The 24,411-nt window shown below is 39.1% G+C and overlaps 1 protein-coding gene across 2 annotated transcripts in view; it reads left to right on the forward strand.

The window, feature by feature from the left end:
- LOC131049504 (uncharacterized) overlaps positions 1-22,991 on the forward strand; it is a 123,051-nt gene extending 100,060 nt beyond the window's left edge. For both annotated transcript variants that reach the window (XM_057983572.2, XM_057983573.2), the window contains 2 exons: positions 22,209-22,419; positions 22,665-22,991. In XM_057983572.2, the coding sequence (XP_057839555.2) occupies positions 22,209-22,419; positions 22,665-22,897 (444 nt within the window). In that variant the 3' untranslated portion in view covers positions 22,898-22,991. The remainder of the gene's footprint in view (positions 1-22,208; positions 22,420-22,664) is intronic.
- The last annotated feature ends 1,420 nt before the right edge of the window (positions 22,992-24,411 follow it).

A 24,411-nucleotide genomic window follows, 5' to 3' on the forward strand; every position in this document is an offset into this window, starting at 1 on the left:
TCGGCTGCAATCTTGAATTCAGGACACTGCAACTCGGAATGTTGGTTTGTGTTGTGGAGTCTGCACCAACTGGACAAGGCTGCTTCGGCTAAAAACACTTTGCTCGAAGAGGGGTTCTCTTGACTTTGCGCATTTGGTGGATTGTCCAAAGGCGTCACCACATTTCCATTATTTGGAGCTGTATTCCATGGTCTTCTCTGGAAGCCTGAATTGTTATTTCCTTGATAGTTGTTTCTAAATCCTTGATTATTATTCCCTTGGAAATTTTGGTTGTGATTGATTCTTTGCATGCTTTGGAGTTGATTATTCTGGTTCCTCAAATGGGTGACCTTTGTTGATAGCTTCTTAACTTGTTCGATCAACTCTTTCATTTCATCTTTTTCTTCTTGTGTCCTTGATGAATTTGTGGCATTTTGCAGGTACACAGGTTGAGCGGGTGGGGCTTGAGAAATTGGAGCTCCTGGGTGAAGGACTAACTGATTTGCCGGCTATACGCTTGAATATGTCGCTTGCGGAATTGGGTTCATGACTGGAGTCTGGTTGGCCAAGGCTGTGCCAACTGCCTGCATCTGGTTTGGTGCTGCGACGGGTCCCATATGTAGTAGCGGTCCAGTGATGTTCTGACCCATGTGCTTACTCACTTCAATGGCCTTTGCATAGGCCGCATTTAGGTCATTCGGAGTCGGATGTGTCCTTACGAACATAGCTGTGAGATGATCTAAGGCTCCATAGTAAATCTCCCTTGGATCTGCAATAAGATAAGGAGGACATAACATTGTGTATGCTCGGTGAAATCTGTTGTTGAAGGAAGTAATGGGTTCATGTTCTCTCCTTCGAATCTCAACAAATTGTCTGTATAACTCCGCTGGCGTAGTTGGGATGCCAAATTTAGCAATGAATGCGTCTTTCATCGCGTCCCAAGTCCTGATGGACCCTGTAGGCAAATGAATAAACCAAAAGTATGCCTCTTCTCCCAATGAGTAGGGAAAAAGCCTACATGCCACATCTCCATATTCAATCTGTCTGTTACGAAGAAGGTCCTCGAACATCTTGATGTGATCTTCTGCCGTGCGATGGAAATCACTGACATTGAACTTGGAACAAAAATGCTCTGGATTCTTTGGCATATCATGATAAACTGCAAATTCCAATGGTGATGGATTGTTGACTAGCCAAGTCGCACCATTAAGTATATGAGGAGGAGGAGGAGGCGGCGGAGCTCGTTGAGCCATTGTACTCTTTGAAGCTGAACTTGATGAACTGGCTTGGCCCTTCGTTTGAGAAATTGCCTGGATACTAGATTGGATCGCCGCTTGTACTTGTTCTTGAAGAACTTGTGATGACTCAAGAGATTCTTCCAATCTTAGTTCAAATTCTTTAGGAGTGTCCTCTCTTTTAGCTCGCTTCGCCTTAGAAGTAAATTGAAGTTCACTTAGATTCTTGATGCCTGGTGTGGACCTCAACAACCTTTGATGTTTCTCGGGCGAGAAAGAACCAATGCGATCCAGCGTGAAGTCCTGCGAGGATTATTGTGGATTCCTTTGATTGCGAAGTTCTCTAGCTTCGACCCTTTGATGTTCTTCAGCTCTATCTTCCTCTTGTTCCAAGATAATTCTGACTCTGTTATACTCAACTTCACTTCTCCTTGCGTTCCACACTACTTGATTCAATTCTGAAATGATATCTTCTTGAGTGTTACCTATCTGCAAATTCGGTTGCACTACTTGATTCAATCCTTCATGTGGCAACACCATCGTACTTCATGATTATGTTTGCAATGTATTCCTTTTCAAAATCTTCGGACTTTCAGACTTTCGGAGACTAAGAGACCTCCTTCTAGCGCCAATTCTGATGACGTGTATTTTATACACAATCATACACAGAATAAAATACCAATAGGTATCTTATCCTCTCTTGAGAAAATAGTCTCTAACTGCTGAAGATCTGCAAAAAGGATCAGTTAGATGGACTCCAAGGTTCTTTTAGTGGGGTCTCCACGTGTGGACAAGCTCTTTAGTGGTATGATGTGATTTGCTGTTTCCTCCAAGGCGTCTTACGGATTCCACAGGCTCGAAGATTTTACTAAACTAAAGGAACTTTCAAAAAAAAAAAAAAAAAAAAGCAAAAGATAGGGTTTGAGAGGTCTAATCTAGCCTAACCCTATGAATGACTTAGCATGAATGAGATTTGGCAAGACTCAACCAACTTCAATTTGCCATAAGATAACAACTCAATTGAAATTAGTGCGATCTTCTAAGGTAATAATGATGTTCAATGCATTAAAGACCAAGGACACTACTACGAAGGTACATATCCTAGATACGAAAATGCTTGAAGGTTAAGGACTCAAAATGTTCTCCAGTCGACCACGCAAGGCGTTCCTACAATCAGCAAGAAGCTAGTGGTTTGGATAGCGAATCCTACCAAATATCAAATCTCACACTTAGTCTTTCAAATTAACAAACTACTTTGATTGAGCGTGATTCAAGTACATCCAACAACCATGAAGATAACTTAAGAAATTTGCAACAAAACACCATAACTTCAATATTTTATTGATTTCCAAGTCATCATATACAACAATTGCTTGAATTTCTCTCTTCAAGACTCAATCTTGCTACAAAATAAAAATTGCTTCTAACTCTAATCTCTCTATTTCACTCTTATCTGACTATTCGACTATTAACTATTTTCAAATGAAATGAAAAATGGGGGTATAAATAGCATCCCCAATTACAATGAAAGGTCCAGATTGAAAGTAAATCAACGGACAAGATCATGACACCTAAACCCTAATTAGGGTTTGTTACAAATGACCTCCTTTTTACGGAACAATATTAAATACATAGCCAAATATTAAATTCGGCACAAAAATCTAGGAGGTATCAACCAATGAGAAATAAGATGTCATGTCATCTGTAACAACCTTTCATCTAGAATCTTATTCCCTTTCCAATTCTCTTTCTTAGCATATGCAATGAATTTTGTCACGATTCCTTCGATTTCTGTGATTGGAATCTCGGGAAGATTCTTGATACTCTCTTCTAAGTGGATGACCTGATCGAATGCATCTAGAAGAGCTGCGTCCCAAGTAGGTTCAAGTTCCTTAGTTCTATCAATCAGGAGCATGGTGGCATACATCTGATCATACTGCTCATCTGTAACATCTGCGTCCTTGCGAAAGATGATCTTGATTCTATCCTCAAATTCCTGGATATCCACATCTGTCTCGACCTCGATCCTTCTGCCAAGAATGGTACGAAGTACCTCAAATACTCTGTCCTGGATCGGATTGATCACCTCCTCAACTTGACCACATCTAATACTGATGTCCTCGAAGAGAACACTCTTTATATGGAGTAAGGTTGACCACTGGAACAAACTGTGAGAATCACCTTCCAAGATCCTCTCTTGTGCTAAAATTCTTCTGGATGTGTGTCTTATTACTTTCAAGACAGGGATGACAACGTCCTTGGTATGGGCAAATGCAGCTACTGTTGCCATCAATCTGTGGATTATCTCAAGAACTTGGATAGCCTGATGAATGATCTTCGACATCCTTGTAACAAATTCTATAGCCACTGTATGAGATCTATCCATCCAACTACATGTACGCTAGACCAGGTTCCTGAATCTTTCTGCTTCATTGATCGATTGAAGGGGCAATGCCTGCACTGGTGATCTAACTGGATCCTGACGTCCCAAAGGTTCATTGATGTGACTGAAATATGTCCTCCATGCACCGACCTCTCTCTCAAGCTTTCTATTCTTTTCCACCTCTTCTCTAAACTTATCCTTCAATGCCTCAAATGTGTCGGTGGCATCATCTAAAGTCTGCTCTGCTGTGGATGGTCCTAACTCAAAAGTCTGTATATCATAATCCTCTGCTAGGATCTCACCCTCATATTTATCTGCTGCCGGTGTAGCTATCTGCAGTTTTCGGGATCCAGTCTCATCTCGAATCATCTTGGACATCTTTGTAGCCTTCTTCTTCTCTGTTGTCATATGTGAACGTCCAACAAGACTCTCTAAATCAATTGCACTGTCCTCGTCCTCAATTACGATCACCTTAGTCAATCTTTCCTTCAACCAATCTGGGATATTCGATCTTGTCTCTTGAACTTGAATTTCTTTATGTACTATTTCTTCTTGTCTGAGAGGAGATGTCATTTCATTATCCTCTTCTAACTCATAATCTTGGAGAGATCCATCTGATGAAACATGCTGTGCCTGTCCTTCCTCCTGCCTGTCATTTTGTACCATCGACTCCATGGACTCTTCCACTCGAACTGTTCTATTCTCCGGTCTGGAAGAAGTACCTGGTGTTTGATCTTTGTTGGCCCCTTGCTTTTTCTTGGAAGGCTCTTTTTTTTCTGATCTTTCTTTTCTCTTCGAACCTCTCGGATGGAGATTGCCCTCACTGGCACATCGAAGGTTACCTTCACCTGAATTCCTAGGATTAGGATTGCCTTCACTTACGCTAGCTCCACCTTCGGCTGGTTTCTCTTCCAAAGTAAAAGACATAGCTATGCCTTGTTCTCTCAACTTCTGATGTTGAACGTCTACCCATCTGCGAGTACAAGACAAGACTGGTGCCATCAAATCATCTAAATCCAAGACCTCAGGTTCATTCCAATTCAAACTAATCGTTTTGCTTTCTCTATCATATGAAGATTGGATGTGCCTGCCGTTGTCCTGAGCTTGGTCTGCCACTCTGTAAATCCTACATTTCCTGATGAAATCCAAAGGCAATCTAGAATGTATCTTACGTTTCACTTCAAGATCATCTAGGAGGTTCATCATAAAATCTTCAATTTGGTGCTCATGTCTAAATCTTCTACCGACCGTCTCTTCTAAATGTCCATATGGATCAAAGCTCTCTCTCCAAGCAAAAGATGAAAAAGAATACAAGGCTAACTCCTTCTCTGCGTCATCCATGGCTAAGACATTAGGACATACCTCAACTGAATTACCCAAAATAATAGGTACCTGGACTCCATTCTGATGTCTGTGTCTGAATGCCTTCACATATGCTGCCAACTGCCTTGTTACTTCAAGTAACACAATTCTGTCTGTCGGATATCTCGGCAACATGTATGGAGGTAAAGGACATCCATGCACTCTAATGTAAGTGAACTTGGGAAACTGAATGAACCAAGCACCGTACCTCTTGATGAATTCCTGGGCATCCTGAGATAATCTGTTGTGAATTCCACCTTGCAACGTCCTTGTGATGTTCATCGTGAAAGTATCATTGACTAACTTGTAGTTCTTCCCTGGCGGATGATGCAAGTAAGTATAGGATTCACAAGCTCTGACCTCGCCGGGTCCTCTCCCAATCACCCCTCTGTGAGGTAGTCCTGCGTACTCAATGCTCCTGATTAAGGCATAGATGACGTATGAACTCATGTGGAAGGACTTAGTAGCCCTGAGTCTCCTCAGCTGTACGTCCAAGCAATGGCTAATTATTCTAGCCCAATGTATCGTACCCTTTCCTTGAACAATCACCTGGATGAAGTAAAACATCCACTTCTCAAAATAGAAGGCATGAGGTGCTCCTGTAACTCTGTTAAGCATGGTAATCAAATCTCTGTATTCCTCCTGGAAATCAATCCTGTGCCGTGTGTTCGGTACTTTGCTCAGACGGGGACGACTCTTAAGTAGCCAGTTCTTGTTGATTATGCTTAGGCAAGCATCTGGATCATCATCGTACATTGATCTGGCTCCTTCAATGCTCTTGTATATCATGTCCCTGTGCTCTGGAAGATGGAAAGCTTCACTTATGGCCTCCTCTGAAAGGTACGCCAAAGTGTTTCCCTCATTGGACACAATTGTCCTGGACTGTGGATTGTAGTGACGGGCACACTCGATCATCAACTCGTGGCACTGAATAGCTGGAGGAAAACCGGCCGCCTTGATGATGCCACTCTCTATTATTCTCCGGGCGACAGGTGATGGCTTGCCGATGTAAGGGACCTCTCGGAACTTCTTCGTGCTAAAGTTTCGCAGGTTTGTATCTCCAATGTTGCTCCACTTTGACATGATCTTGGTCTCCACTTCTTCGGTCTTCTGATCTTCTTTCATGAGAGCCGAGCGACTAGTGGATGCTCCCACCTTCGGGGTCGCCATACCTACACAACATTTCACTATAAGAAATAGATTTTGCAATAAATAACGTAAATAAGAGAGACAAATTTTTTAGGAAACATCATGATAAGTCTCTAGAGTTATCATTTCCTAAAAACAACGATTGAGCTAAGAGAAATTCAAAAATCAAAATTTCAAAACCTGAAATACGACGATGAATGAATAAAGCAATAATAATAAATCGCCATACCTCAATAGAGAGCTAACTCTAGAATGCAAAAACAAAATTCGCCTAGGCAAAATTTGAGGTATAAAATAGTCTTCAATGTGGTCTCCTCAAAATTGACTTTGCCACCCTTGGAGTGAACGTGATCTTCAAGTATCGCCTTAGACGTGGTCTTAAACGATCTTCAAATTTGTCCTTGACAAATCGCTCAAACAAATCTTCCAAGTCTTTAGCAAATTCGCCTTAATGTATCCTCAAGTTCACATTTGATGTGGTCTTCAAATTCGCACCACCCTTGATAACTAAGCGCCACCCTTGGTTTGAATTCGCACCACCTTTGAACACACTTCGCACTATATTCGCCTCTTCTTAATTCGCATGAAGAAAGGTAAAAATGATTATGTGAAAATGAAATCTCTTACCCTTCATATATAGCGCGCTCATCCTTTCACCCCTTAGGCCGACTTGCTTAATAAAACCATTTTTTAAATGATTTGCAATAAAATAACAAGGCCGACTTGCTTAATTGAGCGCTCCAAATCGATTTTTATTAATTAATTAATTAATTATTAATGCCTTGCGTTTTTTAAATGTGAATTTCGATTTTTAAATAAAGGCAAAAATAATTAATAAAAGATAATGCCATATTAAATGCTAAATAAAATGGATATTCAATTTTTTAAATTGATTTAGCATTTGAGGAAAATTCGAATTGTTTACTTGGCGCCAAAAATATGAAAATGAAAGGGACGTACCTCATCGCTCTGGTCCCTTGGAGAGGGACAGGAGCGATCCATCATTTTTGTCTTGATTTTTGCATTTCTTACGTCCAACTCCTTCATCTCCACGTTGAAAATCGATCATCTTGATGGTCCTTCGAATTTGATCGCCTTGTGTATGTTCATGGGTCCCTTTTGGATGTTCATCGCCCTGGTCCTTGTCCAAAGGACAGGAGCGATCTTCATTTTTCCACGTTTGATTTGCATTTTTGATCCTTAATCTTCATTGTAGGGAATAACATCTATGCTCATTCCTTTTGCGCTTATTCCATTTGTCTTCATTATGTGTTTGGACGTATTAAAGGGACCATCGCCCTTGTCCCTTGGAGAGGGACAGGATCGATCCACGTTCTTTTCTTTGACCTTGGCAACTTTACACTTTGATCTCCTTTGCAATGTCCTCTAGACGTCGTCCTTCACTCTTCCTAACCTCGCTTCGCTTTGATCTTGAAGGAACGTGAGTGTTTTTGATAGTATCGCCTTGGTCCTTGTCCAAAGGACAGGAGCGATGTGAGCTTTTACCTTGATTGGCAATGTTTGGACGTTCAACACTCTTGCGAAATATCTCCAAACGATGCCTTGGACCATATGCTATCTTATGACGTCTTGACTTAGCTTGAACTTGAAGCAAAACGAGGGATCCAAAGCAAATCGCCCTGGTCCCTTGGAGAGGGACAGGAGCGAACTAGGCATTTAGCACTGTTATGGGCATCCCAAAAATCTTCAATTTATATTCAACGCATTTATCTCATGTTTTCCCTTGTTTTTGAACGTAAACTAGCCTTGACCTTTGTCTGGATTTTGCATAATGAAGGAAATCGCTCTGGTCCCTGGGAGAGGGACGAGAGCTATAAGGTATTTCGCCCTGGTCCCTTGGAGAGGGACAGGAGCGATTTGGTCAATATAGGTCATTCTCCTTCGTTTTTGCATCTCAAATTATATTCATTCGGCAAAGCATCTTCCTTTTGTCGTCCTCAAATTGCTAAGTCATCAAAATCTTGCAAGGACAAGGCGAAATTTGAATTGTAGCTTCGGTCCTTCACTGAGGGACAGGAGCGATTTTCCTCCTGGAGGCATTTCTGTGCTCCTGAAAATCTTCAATTTACATTCAATGGAAAGATATCGCCGTTCTCCATCACTTCCAACTTGAAATTTGTCTAGACTCTGCAGGGACGATGAGATATTTGAAAATGAGCTCCCGTCCTTCACTGAGGGACAGGAGCGATTTTGCTCCTACAGGCCAAAATAACATGATTTTTCACATTTTAACACTTCGCGAGGCGAAAACAAATCAATTCTAATGCCCAGGATCAAAATCCAAAAAAGGTCAAAATTTGGTCAAAATATTCAATCGGACAAAAAAAAATTCACATTTCACTTTTCAACACTTAGACAAATTTAAGCTCTGCATCAACATTCCAATTGAAAATTAGACCATTTTGGCGAATTCATTGCATTCAAAATTTGCATCCTAGAAAAGGAAGCTCAAAAGCTCTAAAAAATGACTGGATTTTGGCCTGAAAAGGCAAAATTTAAAACCCTAAGGCTTGACCCTAAATCCAGACGACCAACTAACTAACAAAATCCTAGAAACGAAAGCGAAAACGAGCGAAAAAAAAGCGAAAAGAGGGGGTCCCCATTTGCGATGGGGCGATGTGTGAAATGGTCACAACACAACCTTACAAAATATAGGAATGATAGAATAGAAGAAAATGCTGAATCATAGGAGATAATATCACCAAACCAGCTCAACACCAACTTCCTAAAATCTGATACAAATAACAGCAGGCTGGAAATGCATAACTAGTAACACTGAATCACACTAAAATGATCATATCTCACTTAAAACTCCTTCAATTCACCCCAAATCACTCCCAATTTGACACTAAGAACCAAGCAACTAAGAACAAACTGAAATAGAGCTTCTAAACTCCCCAAAATACCAAGCACGCAATCCAATGCACTCTTAAAAACCCACGCCCAAGCTGAAAGATCCCTGATGGATCCCCTTGCTGATCTGCTGTAGTTTTTAAATTAATAAACTATATCTTCATGTGATTCCTTTGATGGTTTTAGAGAATAGACAGAAGTTGCAGAAGGTTTGTTTCTTTTTGTGTTTTTTGATAGTTTTCAAACAAGTAATGAATAATGAACAGTAAACATGAAAGGAGACTGAAAATAAATAAGAACATACAGCCAAATTCAGAATTGCTACGAGCTGTACCAGACAGATTTCTGATTTGTAAAAGCAAATAATAATTCTAATGCAGATCCAAGGAACTTACATCCAACAATGATGCCAAACTGAAAGGTGAATAGTGACCATGAATCAAAGAATACCTCTAAGGCTGAATACATGCATTCCTTACATTCCACGTGGGATGTACCTGCTGCAAATGGCGGCCCTAAGGCTGCAAGGATCACGCCCAAGTTGAAGAATCAATCTGCCATGCTGAAACCCTTACTCTGCAACTTGAATCCACAATGAAGAATGATGTACTCAATCTCTATCAACAATGCACTCTGCCTGAAGAATCCAATGCCAATAACTGTTGAGGGCTACGTCCCAGCCAGTCTAGATCTTGGGGTTTGCGTCCCAGATGAAGAATCACCCACTTAGAGCTAATTCGCAAAATAAGTTTGATTGTGTAAAAAGATAATAATGAACAATTTGGTCTTCATCTCTTTATATCTCCTTTCCTTTCCAAGCCAAACCCTAAAAGGGAGTAAAGTTGGTGCATTATGAAAAGAGTGTTATTTTCTAATTATGGCGTCAACTATAGGAAAATAACACTAAATTGCAAATAAATAGCTTCAAGCATCCAAAAAGACTCCGGAAGGTGAGAATCATGTAGCAAAGTTCAAGACCTTTCCAACGAGCTATAACACATAGGCATATCAACCCAGATGAAGCCAAAAACCCCTTATTACTCCGAAATGACTAAATACATAGCCTTATTTTAATTTATTTAATCGCTAACTTAGGAAATATTTAAATATATTAAAATATCTCCAGCCGGAAAAGCTAAGCTAACTGGCACTCCTTTCTTTAAAATCTAGGGATGCTCCTAGAAACTAAGAAACACACCCAAACTCCTTGAAACTGAAACCATGACAGGGTCCCGTGGAACCTCCAATATGGGAACTGCCACAATCTCCTAAAAAATAGGGAATCTCCCTAAAATCAAGGAATTGCTCCCAATGGCCCTCAAACTGTCTGAAATGCCAACTCCGGATACTGAATACCCTGCATGAGTCTCTATCCACCACTGCCAGCCTACAAGATCCAAATAATAGACCATCCCACTACTCTTCTCCTGTCACCTAGAAAGGGGACATTATAGTCCTCCCTTCTCGGAGATTGCTTGTCCACAAGCAATGCCTCCATGTACCACCACTATCCCATACAAGTCGTACATAAAATACTGAATGCTCCTGTTCTAGTCTACAAGAATGTTATGCAATAACATGCGGTGATCCATGAGGAACAAAGTACCCAGCAAGCCAACATCTGGACCCCATACCAATCTGATAAATGTTGCTTCACCCAACCGCTGCACTGCTCTGATAAAAATGCCCGAATACCACAAACCATGAAGTAACGTATGGGAATCCATGTAAAATAGTGTACCAAGCAAATCAATACCCGGATCCCAAATCAAAATATAGAATTTTCTGTAGGAGATGAAGTAGGAGAATGTCAAATGTTCACCCTGAAGTAACCATACAAACATGTAGAATATCAAAAAAATGTGAAAATGAACCACCATATGCCATATAACTAAAACAAGTGGCCCCAAACCCTCGCTTTCATAACTCTGATCAGCAATATAGATGGTATCAAATTTGTCATCAAACCAATGACAATCAACGAAAATCACCCCACACTCCATCTCTATCCCAGAGGTATACCTCCGAACACTCCTAGACTACTGGTAAACTATTGTAGACAATGAAATGTCAGGATATGCCACATGATTCCACCTAGGACAGTCACTAGTCCTCAAGGAATCGAAGAAAATGAAGTCACCAACCAACAAAGATATCGCTGCGATATCAAGTGAAATAGGTGACAAACTCAGAAATGAAGTATGCATGCCAACACTACTCCACACAAAGAACTCTCGAGTGGCTGGCCCACTAAAAGAGTCATCAATCAAACCACTATCATCTCTTGGAGAATGATCAAATATCTCAACTGGAACTTCTGAATTAGGCAACTCATGTCTCTCGTCATTAGATGAATGGTGAACAACACGAACACGTTGAAGATTGATCTTGGCTTGTTGAGCCAATAGCTTGGTTTGCCTTGCCCTTTCTAGCCAAGCATCATTCATCACTTGGGACTGAGTTATATCAGCTTCTCCAAAGCGTCTAAACCCAGTCCTAGCATGAGATATACCATGTGACTTATCATGATCAAAGCATGCTTCATGTGTACCCACCATAATACAATTTTCATGACTCATTTCCCAATAATTAGAAGCACCAACAACATGAAAAGGAGAGAATGACTCACTACTGTTATAAAGGTCAGGGCTGCTATGGCTTGTTATCCCCTTGCATCCTTCTTGTTTAACACTCATATATTGTGTGCCAACTGTAGGAATCCCTCCTACAACTTCCTCCTCATGTGCCATGATCAGTGAATCATCATTGTGTTCATATGAAGGACTGCTGTTATAAAAATCAGAATGGTTGCCATTCCTTTGTGACATGTTTTCAACATTCATAGGTACCACTTCATCCATCGTAGCATGTTCATCAAATTCCTCATAGAGATTTTTACAAACCTCATTTATGGATGAGTCAATCGGTTCTTCTCTTTTTATTTGCAGCTGATATGAATTCATAGAATCTTGAGCTTCATCTAGAATACCCATAAATTGGGTGAAGGTAAACATATCCTGTAGCTTTTTTGGAAGGGAGCAATACCCATGATAGTTGCTTATGACTGTATCATTGAATGTTTTAACAGGGGGCCTCCTGCTTGTACTTTTAGATGTAGTTGTACCTCTAGAGTGCCTTGAACTCTTTGAAGGTGTTTGATCAAATTCCCTCCCTGCTTGTTTATTTTTACATAACCCTGTCATGATGATTCTTTTACTATCCAACTGAAAACCAAATTCAATCAAACCAAGTGAATGCAATTATAACCCACAGGCTGGTAGGATTAGGCTCTGATACCATTGAAAGATCCCTGATGGATCCCCTTGCTGATCTGCTGTAGTTTTTAAATTAATAAACTATATCTTCCTGTGATTCCTTTGATGGTTTTAGAGAATAGACAAAAGTTGCAGAAGGTTTGTTTCTTTTTGTGTTTTTTGATAGTTTTCAAACAAGTAATGAATAATGAACAGTAAACATGAAAGGAGACTGAAAATAAATAAGAACATACAGCCAAATTCAGAATTGCTACAAGCTGTACCAGATAGATTTCTGATTTGTAAAACCAAATAATAATTCCAATGCAGATCCAAGGAACTTACATCCAACAATGATGCCAAACTGAAAGGTGAATAGTGATCATGAATCAAGAATACCTCTAAGGTTGAATACATGCATTCCTTACATTCCACGTGGGATGTCCCTGCTGCAAATGGCGGCCCTAAGGCTGCAAGGATCACGCCCAAGCTGAAGAATCAATCTGCCATGCTGAAACCCTTACTCTGCAACCTAAATCCACAATGAAGAATGACGTACTCAATCTCTGTCAACAATGCACTCTGCCTGAAGAATCCAATGCCAATAACTGCTGAGGGCTACGTCCCAACCAGTCCAGATCTTGGGGTTTGCGTCCCAGATGAAGAATCGCCCACTCAGAGCTAATTCGTAAAATAAGTTTGATTGTGTAAAAAGATAATAATGAACAATTTGGTCTTCATCTCTTTATATCTCCTTTCCTTTCCAAGCCAAACCCTAAAAGGGAGTAAAGTTGGTGCATTATGAAAAGAGTGTTATTTTCTAATTATGGCGTCAACTATAGGAAAATAAAACTAAATTGCAAGTAAATAGCTTCAGGCATCCAAAAAGACTCCGGAAGGTGAGAATCATGTAGCAAAGTTCAAGACCTTTCCAACGAGCTATAACACATAGGCATATCAACCTAGATGAAGCCAGAAACCCCTTATTACTTCGAAATGACTAAATACATAGCCTTATTTTAATTTATTTAATCGCTAACTTAGGAAATATTTAAATATATTAAAATATCTGTAGCTGGAAAAGCTGAGCTAACTGGCAGTCCCATCCCTAAAATCTAGGGATGCTCCTAAAAACTAGGAAACACACCCAAACTCCCTGAAATTGAAACCATGACAGGGTCCCGTGGAACCTCCAATATGGGAACTACCACAATCTCCTAAAAAATAGGGAATCTCCCTAAAATCAAGGAACTGCTCTTAATGGCCCTCAAATTGTCTAAAATGCCAACTCCGAATACTGAATACCCTGCATGAGTCTCTATCCACCACTGCCAGCCTACGAGATCCAAATAATAGACCATCCCACTACTCTTCTCCTGTCACCTAGAAAGGGGACATTACACAAGCTAGAAAGTATGATTTGCAATATAAAAACAAAGACTCCAAATTAAAGGTTGCAAACTTACAAATTGCATCGCCTATACCATAGAAGTTGTTCGAGCCAATACCCAGAATGATAGGTCGTACAGGCAGGGAGGTAGGTATGAAACTTCGCTTCAACCACACAGGAACCAACAATACAGAAAATTATAGCAGCAACCCAACTTCCTCAAATCCTTACACACAAACCCCATGAACACCACGAAATCCACACAATAGAGCCTCAACTAGGAGTGATGTCTCACACTCAAAACTGCAATTGAAAAGTCTAGGAGGTTTTCACCCTCGAAGAAGCCTAGAATCAATCCGACAACATAACATTATATTTTCTTTTGATAACAAATGAGAGGCCAAGCACTTGTATAAATAGGTTTCCAAGACTGAAATTCAAATTCAAATGCCTCCAAATTCCCCCTCAAATTTGCATTTCATTTCCCCCATGGTGGACCCAAGAATGGCACCATATCCAAGTCAAAAACACGCCTAGGAAGAAGACCACGATTTTTGGCATGAAAGTATATTTTGTCAAATAAAATAAAGTCCTCTCTTTCACTTAGGCGTCCCTTCTTAACACAAAATAATTCGCCTAGGCAGACTTAGGAAAAAATCATATTATGTAGAATTCCCAATATCATTAATCAGTAATAAAATAATTAAATATTAAACCTTAGGATAAGGAAATAATATTTAATTAAATAACTTATAACTCCAATACTGATTATCACAAAAATCAAGGATGAAGCTGAGAAATGAAGACCACTGAACTGTGCTGGATCAGGACCATATCCAAGACTCCCAAAAATAGAAATGCCCAAACTGCCACTTACTAAAAATAGTAAGTCATGAAATACTGCTCTGACAATCATGATCTTCGCACCCAGAGAAAGAGCTTGGAAAGCTCAGTAAGACTGCACCATCCCGACAGCCAAACCCTAACTTACTAAAAATAGTAAGTTCACATTTCACCAAAGAGTCAACTACATGTTATGCCACACTGGAGTCCATGGAAAATCTAGAAGGAAACCACAAGCAGAACTGAAGAATTCCCTCTTGACTAACCTTGACAAACTCAAGCAGAACTCCACAAAAGATGGAAAGCCTAATTCTCCTTTCCACATAGCCTACGGGTCTCCGGAATAGGCCAATGGACCTGTTGTGACATATTCACACATCGCCCCATTGCAAATGGGGACCCCTACTTTTTTTCTTTCTAGGGTTTGTTTCTAGGTCTTTTAGGGTTTTGTCTATTAGCCTTTGCATGCTGAGTGTTGCCAAAGGGATCACTAAGATAACAAGCTCGTTTTAGCTAAAGGTGAGTCAGTGGATGCTCTGGGTTAGGGTCATCTTTGAAAGTCTTCCTTAGGACAAAGTTTTGCTCTTGTTGTTAATTGTGTCTTGTTTGAGTTTGAGGAGGTCAATGAAGCTTGGTGAGTGAATATCATCTTTGAAGGTTTGAGTTAGGTCAAATTGGTGAGTGATGAAGTTTGGAATGTCATCCTGATCTTCAAATGTCCTGAAATTTGGCTAAGTCTGGAATGTCATCCTGATCTTGAAATTTGATTGTCTGGAAAATTGAAGAATCCTCCAAAAACTAGATTTTGCATTATAACTCCTGGAGGTCCGAAACCACTCTCAAACATCCTGACAGTATCACTTATACTTAAATGTTATATTCCATATATGAATCTTGACAGAGAGACCAAAATGTCAAATTTCGCTCCTAACCCTTCCAAAGGGTCCAAAGCGAATTTCAATTTCGCTCCTGACCCTTCCAAAGGGTCCAGAGCGAATTCCTCTATAGGACATTCTACTTTGATCCAAACTTAGAACTAACTCATTCCTAGACATTATTGAGGGCAAAACACTTATTTGGAGTGAAGAAATATGAAAATGAAGTCAGGATTTGAGCATAAGGAGGAATTTCGCTCCTGACCCTTCCAAAGGGTCTAGAGCAAAATTCATTTAAAACCCTATTTTTCACAAAACCTTGAGCTAGATGTCAACTTGAAGAGAAAATTCGCATGATCATGATGGAAGGAAGCCTAACAAAGTATGTCCAAGGCATGAAAAGGAGAAAGGAAGTGAGAAATTAGCTCAAAATGAGAATTTCGCTCCTGAGCCTTCCAAAGGGTCCAGAGCGAAATCCTCATTTGACCCTCTATCTTGCCTAGGACATTGGAAAGACCTTGTTTTGAACTAAGTAGGTGGCAAATTCACTTGAATGTGGCTAGAGGAAGGTGAGTTTGATCAAGTTTAAAGATGGATTGGATGAAAGAGGTGTGAAATCAATCAAGAATGAGAATTTCGCTCCTGACCCTTCCAAAGGGTCCAGAGTGAAATTCTTAGAAGACACCTTTTTTCCTCCTTGTTTGCACTGAAAGCCATGTTCCTTGGTCATGGTGGGAGTAGATGGATATGTTCTTGCCTTGGGAAGTGATTGAAAGTATTGAAAAGTGAGGATTTTGTCCAAGATTGTGAATTTCCCTCCTGACCCTTCCAGAGGGTCTAGAGCGAAATTCTTCATAAGCCTCATTTGCTTCCTTGCTTAGACTACCAACCTTGTTCCTTGAGCGTATTTGGAAGGGAAATGATGTGTCTTTGCCTTTTGAAGTGATAGAATGTGAAGGAGTGAAGGATTTTTGACCAAAGCTAGAATTTCGCTCCTAACCCTTCCAAAGGGTCCAAAGTGAAATTCATATGAGCCCCTTTTTTTCTTCATAGAACCTTGAAGTGAATGCTAACTTGGACTGGAGGATGATCAGGAGAGGCCTAATAAGTTATATCCAAGCCAAAGAAGAGAGGAAAAAAGTGAAAATAAGCCTAAAATGAAATTATTGCTCCTGACCTTTCCAAAGGGTCTAGAGCGAAATTCACTTTTCCTCTATTTTGCTCTTTGATATGGCCAAGTTTTGGATTTTTGAGGCATGTTTGAGGAGGATTTGATGCATATTTGCCTTTGAGAAGAGGTTTGAGGCGATGAAGTGGTAGAAATCAACCTAAAAGGAGAATTTCGCTCCTGACCCTTCCAAAGGGTCCAGAGCGAAATCCTCAGTTTGACCCCGTATCTTGCCTAAAATGATGAAAATGACCTTGTCTTGAGCTAATTTGATGGTAGATTCACTTAAGTGAGAAGAAAGGAGCTTGAATTTGATCAAGTTTGAAGGAGAATTGGATGAAGGAATTGAGAAACCAATCAAGAACATGGATTTCGCTCCTGACCCCTCCAAAGGGTCTAGAGCAAAAATCCACATAGACCTCAATTTCTTCCTTGTTTAGACCAAGTTCTTAGTTTCTAAGGCATGTTAGGAAGTGGATTGACATGTTTTAGCCTTAGGGAGTGACTAAAAGTGAAGGAGTGAAGGATTTTAGCCTAAAATAGAAATTTCGCTCCTGACCCTTCCAAAGGGTCCAGAGCGAAATTCTTGAAAACTCCTATTTTCATCTTGGATGAGGTCAAGACATTGATTATGGCATGGATGCAAGTGGAGTGGTGTATTTTTGCCTTGCAAGGAAGATTGGAGTGCAAAAGATGAAGAGTCAACCAAGATTTTGAATTTCGCTCCTGACCCTTCCAAAGGGTCCAGAGCGAAATTCCTAAAATCTACATTTTCCTCTCAATTTTGTGTCTAGCCAAGTGTGAAGCAAGATTGAAGATGTCCTTAGGCATGACTTTGAGTTTCTTATGATCACCAAATGTGGAGGAATTGAGCTAAGACATGAATTTCGCTCTTGACCCTTCCAAAGGGTCCAAAGTGAAATTCTTGAAGGACACCTATTTTCCCTTGGAGATGGTCAAATCCTTGGTTTTTATGGCATAGATAGGTGTGGGGTGACGTGTCCTTGCCTTTTGAGGTGGATTGGAGTTGAAAGAATGAAGAAATGTGCTCAATACTAGAATTTCGCTCCTGACCCTTCCAAAGGGTCCAAAGCGAAATTCCCAAAATCCCTCTTTTCCTCTCAATTTTGTTTCAAGCTAAGGGTGGATCAAGGTAGATTGAGCTAGGAAAGACCCTTAGACATGCCTTTGAATTGATTGTGGCCACTAATGATCAATATTTTGAGCTTAAACTAGAATTTCGCTCCTAACCCTTCCAAAGGGTCCAGAGCAAAATCCTAAATAGGTCCTGTCCCTGGCCATGTTTTTTAGCGAAATTCTCCTTTCAAGTCATTTTGAGGTCAAGTAAGTACTATCTTCATGAGAGGAGGATCCAAAAGGGAGAGTCAAAGGAAAACAAGATATAAAGAATGGAGCTAAGTGAAGGAAAATAAGCAAGACATGAATTTCGCTCCTAACCCTTCCAAAGGGTCCAGAGCGAAATTCTCAATTTCACCTAATTTGCTCATGATGAAGATCAAGTTGTGAATTCCTAAGCCTTGGTGGAGAGAAGGCTAGCATGTGCTTGTCTTGGGAGGCATTTTGGAGTGGAGAAATGATGGAATTTGAGCTTAATCAAGAATTTCGCTCCTGACCCTTCCAAAGGGTCCAGAGCAAAATCCTTAAAACCTCTATTTTTTCCCCAATTTTGCATCAAACCTAGTGTTGATTGAGATTAGAGGTATCTTTAGGCATGCATTTTGTCACAAAATGTGGAGATTTTGCCCTAGAATGCAAAATTCGCTCCTGACCCTTCGAAAGGGTCCAAAGCGTAATTCCTTATAGGTCTTGTTTGTTAATTTTAGTACTTTCAGATTAGTTGAAACCCAGAAAATCAGAATTTGTTCTTAACTAGGTTAATTAGATTTATTGTTTTTCAGATTTAAGCATAGTAAGAAATGAATGCAAAAAGACAAGACAAAGTTACCCTCGGAAAACCTCCTAGGAGGAAAAACCCAGCCAGAAAAGATCCTCAGATCTGATTATGGTTTTAGATTCAATTAACAATTACACACTTATCTGGAGTATAGAAGTTGCAGTCACAAGGAAGATGATATAGAAGACTACACAACTAGTTTGTTGGCAGTGATCATGATTTGCAGTCCTTCTAACTTGTCTTACTGTGCATAACAAGGGTTAACTGCACCTTTCAACTAGTTCACAGTCCTTTGCTTGAGCCTTCAATGGAGATCATTGTCTTTGATGATAACTTGCTGTCTTAATGAAGTTCGCTGTGATCTAATTGGTGATCTGCTGCACATAAATGGAGTTTGTTGTGACCTAACTGATAATCTGCTGCATATGAATGAAGTTCGCTATGATCTGCTGCTTACAAAGGAGTTCGCTACTTGAGAATATATTTCGCATTTCCTTGAAACTGCATTGATCATATTGTGAGAAGTATATGCCTTATTTATAGGAGAGCAAACACTCCTAATCAAGTCGGCTTGAACCTTTTAATTTGTCAATTAATTTATTTAATTTCTTTTGTGTAGAGGATAGGGTCAGCCCTATCAAGGTGTAGCGTGGGGACCTTTTGGAGTAGCTGAAAGGTATAGGGCCTGGCCCTATATATTGGAGAAGGGGCTTGCCCCCTTAGGCGGATTCCAATGTTGCCCAAGGCAATTGGAATCCGCCAGGCCCCAATTATAAACAACACTGCCCTTGGCCTAGGTCCAAAGCGAAATCCTTTTTTTGGTCTTTTTGGGTGTCAAATCAATGATGTCTTTAGGAGAAAACGATTCAAGGGTCAAAGTGAAGTGCAAGGCTAAAGGAATGTGATTTGAGCCAAGAATGCAAATTTCGCTCCTGACCCTTCCAAAGGGTCCAAAGCGAAATCCTTATAGGGCCTGTCCCTAGAGAGGATCTTGAACGAATTTCACTTTAATGCCTTCTTGTTGATGACTTAAGGTAGGAAATGCTATGTTGAATTGCATTTATTATGTGTCCTTAATCACCTTTTGGTTTGTTTTGCAGATGGAAGAAGATCAGGACAAGTACGACCTATTCCAGTCCATTATCATCAAGGACATTCCGAGGGCATGGAGGAGGACTCAAGGTGCTTCTAAAGCATTGGAAGACTTCAAGTGTTGCAAGCTAGCCTTAAGACCTCATTCTATCACATGAAGAAACCACTTGATGACAGAGAAGAATGACCTTACCAACACTTCAAGGCGAGATATGCTACCGGAGAAAGAAAACTTGACAGTAAGGAAGCCTCATCAAGCATATGGGAGTCAAGGAGGTACATCATTCATCGTGTCAAAAGACAGAAAAGAGATCAACCAAGACACAAACGTCAGACAAGGTGGCATCCCAGTCATTTTTCCTCCAGTTGGATTGGTCCACCTCAGCATGTCCAGATTCAATGTACCTAACTCCTCGGAGACGATACAAACTTTGGTGTACCTACCCCTGCTTCCTATTGGTCCTCACTCCTGGAATGTAATTTTCTCATTGGCTAAGGAAGTTTGTTACAAAAAACCCTAATTAGGGTTTCTATCCTTTAATCCTAGCCATTGATTCTAAGTCAGTCAGAGCCGTCAATTTGTAAAGGGCTCTCTATATAAAGCCTTGGCTCCTCATTTGTAAGGGTTAATGGTCAGAGATTAGTTAATAGTTAGGAGTTAGCAAAAAGAGATAGAGATAGCATTTTAGGGTAGAGTAGAAAGAGAAGGCAAAGATTGTTGCCAAGACATTGTTGCAAAAGACATGTAAACTTCATTGAAGGAATGGTGAATTCTATGTGTCAATTCTACATTTTGCATGGTCTCTATACTTCTCAAATTTAATTTCATGTTATTAAATGAATGGAAGAAATTGTATGATCAATGGTGAAATTTGTATATCCATACTACTAGCGGTTTGTTGATTGCAAACTTGCCTTGCGTAGTCAACTGGAATCATTCAGCTTAAGCTTAACTTCAATTATCGCTTCTTCATTGATATGCAACGACCTAATGGTGTCTATGCTTGTAGCAGTGATATGAGCATCATAAAGCTTTCCTTAGAAGATCACACTAACCTTGTGGAGATGATCCTAGCATGTCAAAGCAAGACTTAGTTAAAGTTTCATCAAAGGTCATCTATTGCTCCTACATTCTTAGTGTTAGAATTAGATCCTTCTCCAACCCTTATCCTTTTCCCTTTTTTAAAAATCAAGGATCAGTAAAGACCCACATTCCAATGATATCCAAAGCAAATCAGACGCTCGGGTCATCGAATGTAAGTCCCCTTGTGATTCCAGCAAAATCACATCATACCACAAGAGCTTATCCACACATAGAGAACCTACAATCAGAACCTTGGAGCTACTCCGATTGATCCTTCTGCGAGATCTTCAGCATTCGGGGAAACTTTATTCAAGAGAAGATAAGGTACCTTTAGGTATTTTATTTTGTGTTTGGTCGTGTACAAAAGACACATCAACAGGACCACTGAATGCATCAACACTAAGAAGGGGACATTACAGTAGATTACTAGAAGAAACTATGAATTTAATTTGTATCAACATTTTAGATCACATTTCGTGATCTATCATCAGAATGAGGAAAAAGAGATGGGTGAAATGCAAACATAACTCAACAAAAAAGCCTCTGATGCCAAGTGGTGAGTCTAGAAGCTTGAGAAAGGTGATTAATGTTAATAGAAAGAAATAAGATAAGAAAATAAAGATGCAGAAGATGGGAAGTGCTAAAAATGATAATGACAATAATGATAATACTAATAAAAATAAACATGATAGTAATAAAAGATAGTAAAAAATAAATAAATAATAACATTGTGATGATGATATAAATAATTATAATAACAATAATAATCTTAAGATAATGATGATGTAACAAAGGAGAGGAAAGGGGAAGGGAGGAGAACCAGTAGAAAAGATAGTTGAAAGAAGAAGAAAAGAGAATCTTTGAAATGATGAAAAATGGGAAGTGAAGAAGAGGAGGAAAAGGGGAGTTGAAATGAATCACAAGAAAGAAGGAACGCGTGGGGAGTTGAAATAGATCACAAGAAAGAAGGAACGAGTGAAAAGATGACAAATAATAGTAACAAAGGATGATGTCAATAAAATAAAAATAATAATAAGGAGAAATAAGAAGATAAAATAAATAATAATGAGAAAAAATGATAATCAAAGAAATAATAAGGCAAGAGACAAAAGGAAAAGGGAGTGGGGGAAATAGAGAAAGATGGTGGAAATTATGGAGGGAAGTGAAGTAAGAAGAGGGGTGAAAATTTATACTGATGAAGAAAATAAAAGAAATCAAGAGGAAAAGATAGGGATAGGTAAAGAAATGTAACAACAGAAGGATGAGAAAATGTATATGGAAAAGGGAAGCAATTTGAGAAAAAAGACAATAATATTTCCTTTTGTGTGTACTTGCTTTGCAAGATCACCACTTTCTCTCTCTGTTGCTGATTCCCTGATCAGCTGTCTTGTAATTTTTATTCTTCTTTCCAATAAAAAAATAAAAATCAGTAGCTATTTTTCAGATAGAGTACTATTCTTTCTAAACAGTACTTCGTAATATTTCTCTTTATGTGTATATAGTTATTTTCTGTATATCGCCTCTTCACATGATTCTGTTATTAAGAAATTAGTGACCCTTTTTACCCATATTGCTATTTAACCAAGCAATTATTTTGAAATATAGGTATACTTGAGCATGAAGCTTCATTTTGCACGTGTGCCATCAAAGTGCTATTTTGTAAAAATTCATCATTTGAACAAGCCTAATCGTGCTCTTTTGGAGTGTATTAAAGAAAAGTGGATTGAAGAGAATGGTCTGTTACCCAGTGGTAATGACAATGGTCCTCAACAAAAAATTTGGGAAAATCCTCTTGACTGCAAACCTTTGATGACAGGTATTAATATGTTTCTTTATGTTGGACTATTCTGGTATTCCTTTTCTGGCCTTGCATTAGATCACTATCCACTTTCAGTATCTCATATTTTATAATTGACTAGTGTTAATAATTTCATGGAAAAGATAAAGTTATTGTCATTTTCTATTTTAAACTTCACTGCATTTTTGAGTAATTATTTTCATGGAAAATATAAGGAACATTAAATTGGATGAAACTATTGTTTTCTTGTGCCTACGTTGCAGAAGAAGAGAATAAGTTGTTGGAAACTGATCCTGGTACTCAACAGGCCAAAATTTTGAAGAATGTCGCTAGAAGAATAGAAAAAGAACTTGATGCCACATACAAAGAGCGTAATTGTAACGAAAAGTTTTGGTTTGATCCTAAACTAAAGGAGAAGGGTTTACTAGAATTGCGAAATAAAAAGCCAAACCAATCTGTGCCTACTTCCGTTCCAAAACCTAAATCTGCATCTTAAGTGTCTTATTTTTAATTGTATTGAAGTTTTCCCATGACATGCTAGATGTAATGTCTAAATTAAAAATGAATAATAAAGTTATAGATCTTTCAAATGTTTCTAGATTAGTGAGGTGATTAAGAAAACTTTACCCAAAAAATAAATCAAAAAGCAAGGATTTATGTCAAATTTAGTTCGAATCTGTCTTAACAGAAGGGCATGGATGAATGACATATGAGATGAGTTGTAAGGAAGAAAGGGCATATTTTGACTAAACAAACTAGTGTTAAATGACTCCAACCAATTCCATTGTACTTAAAACCAACGATTCTTATATTTGCTCAGCAGTTTCTTGCTTACCTTTTTTTACCTTCATTTGATAATGGTTGCTTTACTGATATCTGTATTATTTTGTAACTAGAGGATCATTGTGCATCAATTAATATTAATAATTTAATAAAAAGAAGTATCCTAGGCCAATGGGGCCATGATTCACTGCTGAGTTTGGTAGAGTTTCATGTCCAACAAGGTTCCATATTTGTTGAGGTCTGCTCCACCCAAATGGCATGTGAATAAGAAAAATGAAAATGGGAAGTCCCCAACAACTTTGACCAAATAGATACCTACAGGTGTGGCATCAATGGCAAAAGGAAGTTGGAGTTGACTAACCAAATCAAGATATGGAGGTTAGAGATCTGAAAATGTAAATCTCTACACATCAAAAGCAACTTCATTGCTCTGACTCTGCACTGGATCCTTCATCTTCAAGACAATATAATTTGAAATATAATTCTGAGACAAAACCTAGGACTTAATAATTTACACAATATTTGCTGTTTTTATTTTTGTAGATAAATGGATAATGCTCTAGATCCTCCATCTTGTAGACAATATAATGTGAAATATAATTCTAAGATAGAGCCTAGGGATCAGTAAGTTACTCAATGTTTATTTTTATCATAGAATGTGCATGGTCATGGTGCTCAGTTTGATCCATTTGGTGTATAATTGATACACCCTTAAATCCATTAGCTAACTACACTATAGTTCCTTTTGGTTCAAACCAATTGTCATTTCTCAACATTCCTACTAGGACTGTGTTGCATGGTGCACTTTGTTTTTTAGGTTGTATTGTTGGGTGCAACCTAGGTCCCATATTTTGAATTCAAATGTCAATTCCTTTGGATTGTACCACATGGCATGGCCTAGTTCCTAAATTTTGAAGTTCAAGGCTTCATCTCTTTGGATTGTATAGCATGGTGCAACTTAGTCCCCTAATGTCAAATTTCAAATCTCCATGTCTTATGATTACACTACATGGTGTGACCTGGTCCACATATTTCAAAATTCCTCTCTCCATGACCATTATCCTATTGGCTCACATGCCAACAATATCAATTTGAGAAACTATGAACTTGTATTAAGACACGTCTCTTAGGTCATTACAATCATTGATTATCAGTATCATGGACACGAAACTGTTCAATCTTTAGCCTCAATTACATTAGTTGAATTAGCATTACATCTTTACTCAA

This window comes from Cryptomeria japonica, chromosome 11 (assembly GCF_030272615.1).
Source record: "Cryptomeria japonica chromosome 11, Sugi_1.0, whole genome shotgun sequence".
NCBI lineage: Eukaryota > Viridiplantae > Streptophyta > Pinopsida > Cupressales > Cupressaceae > Cryptomeria > Cryptomeria japonica.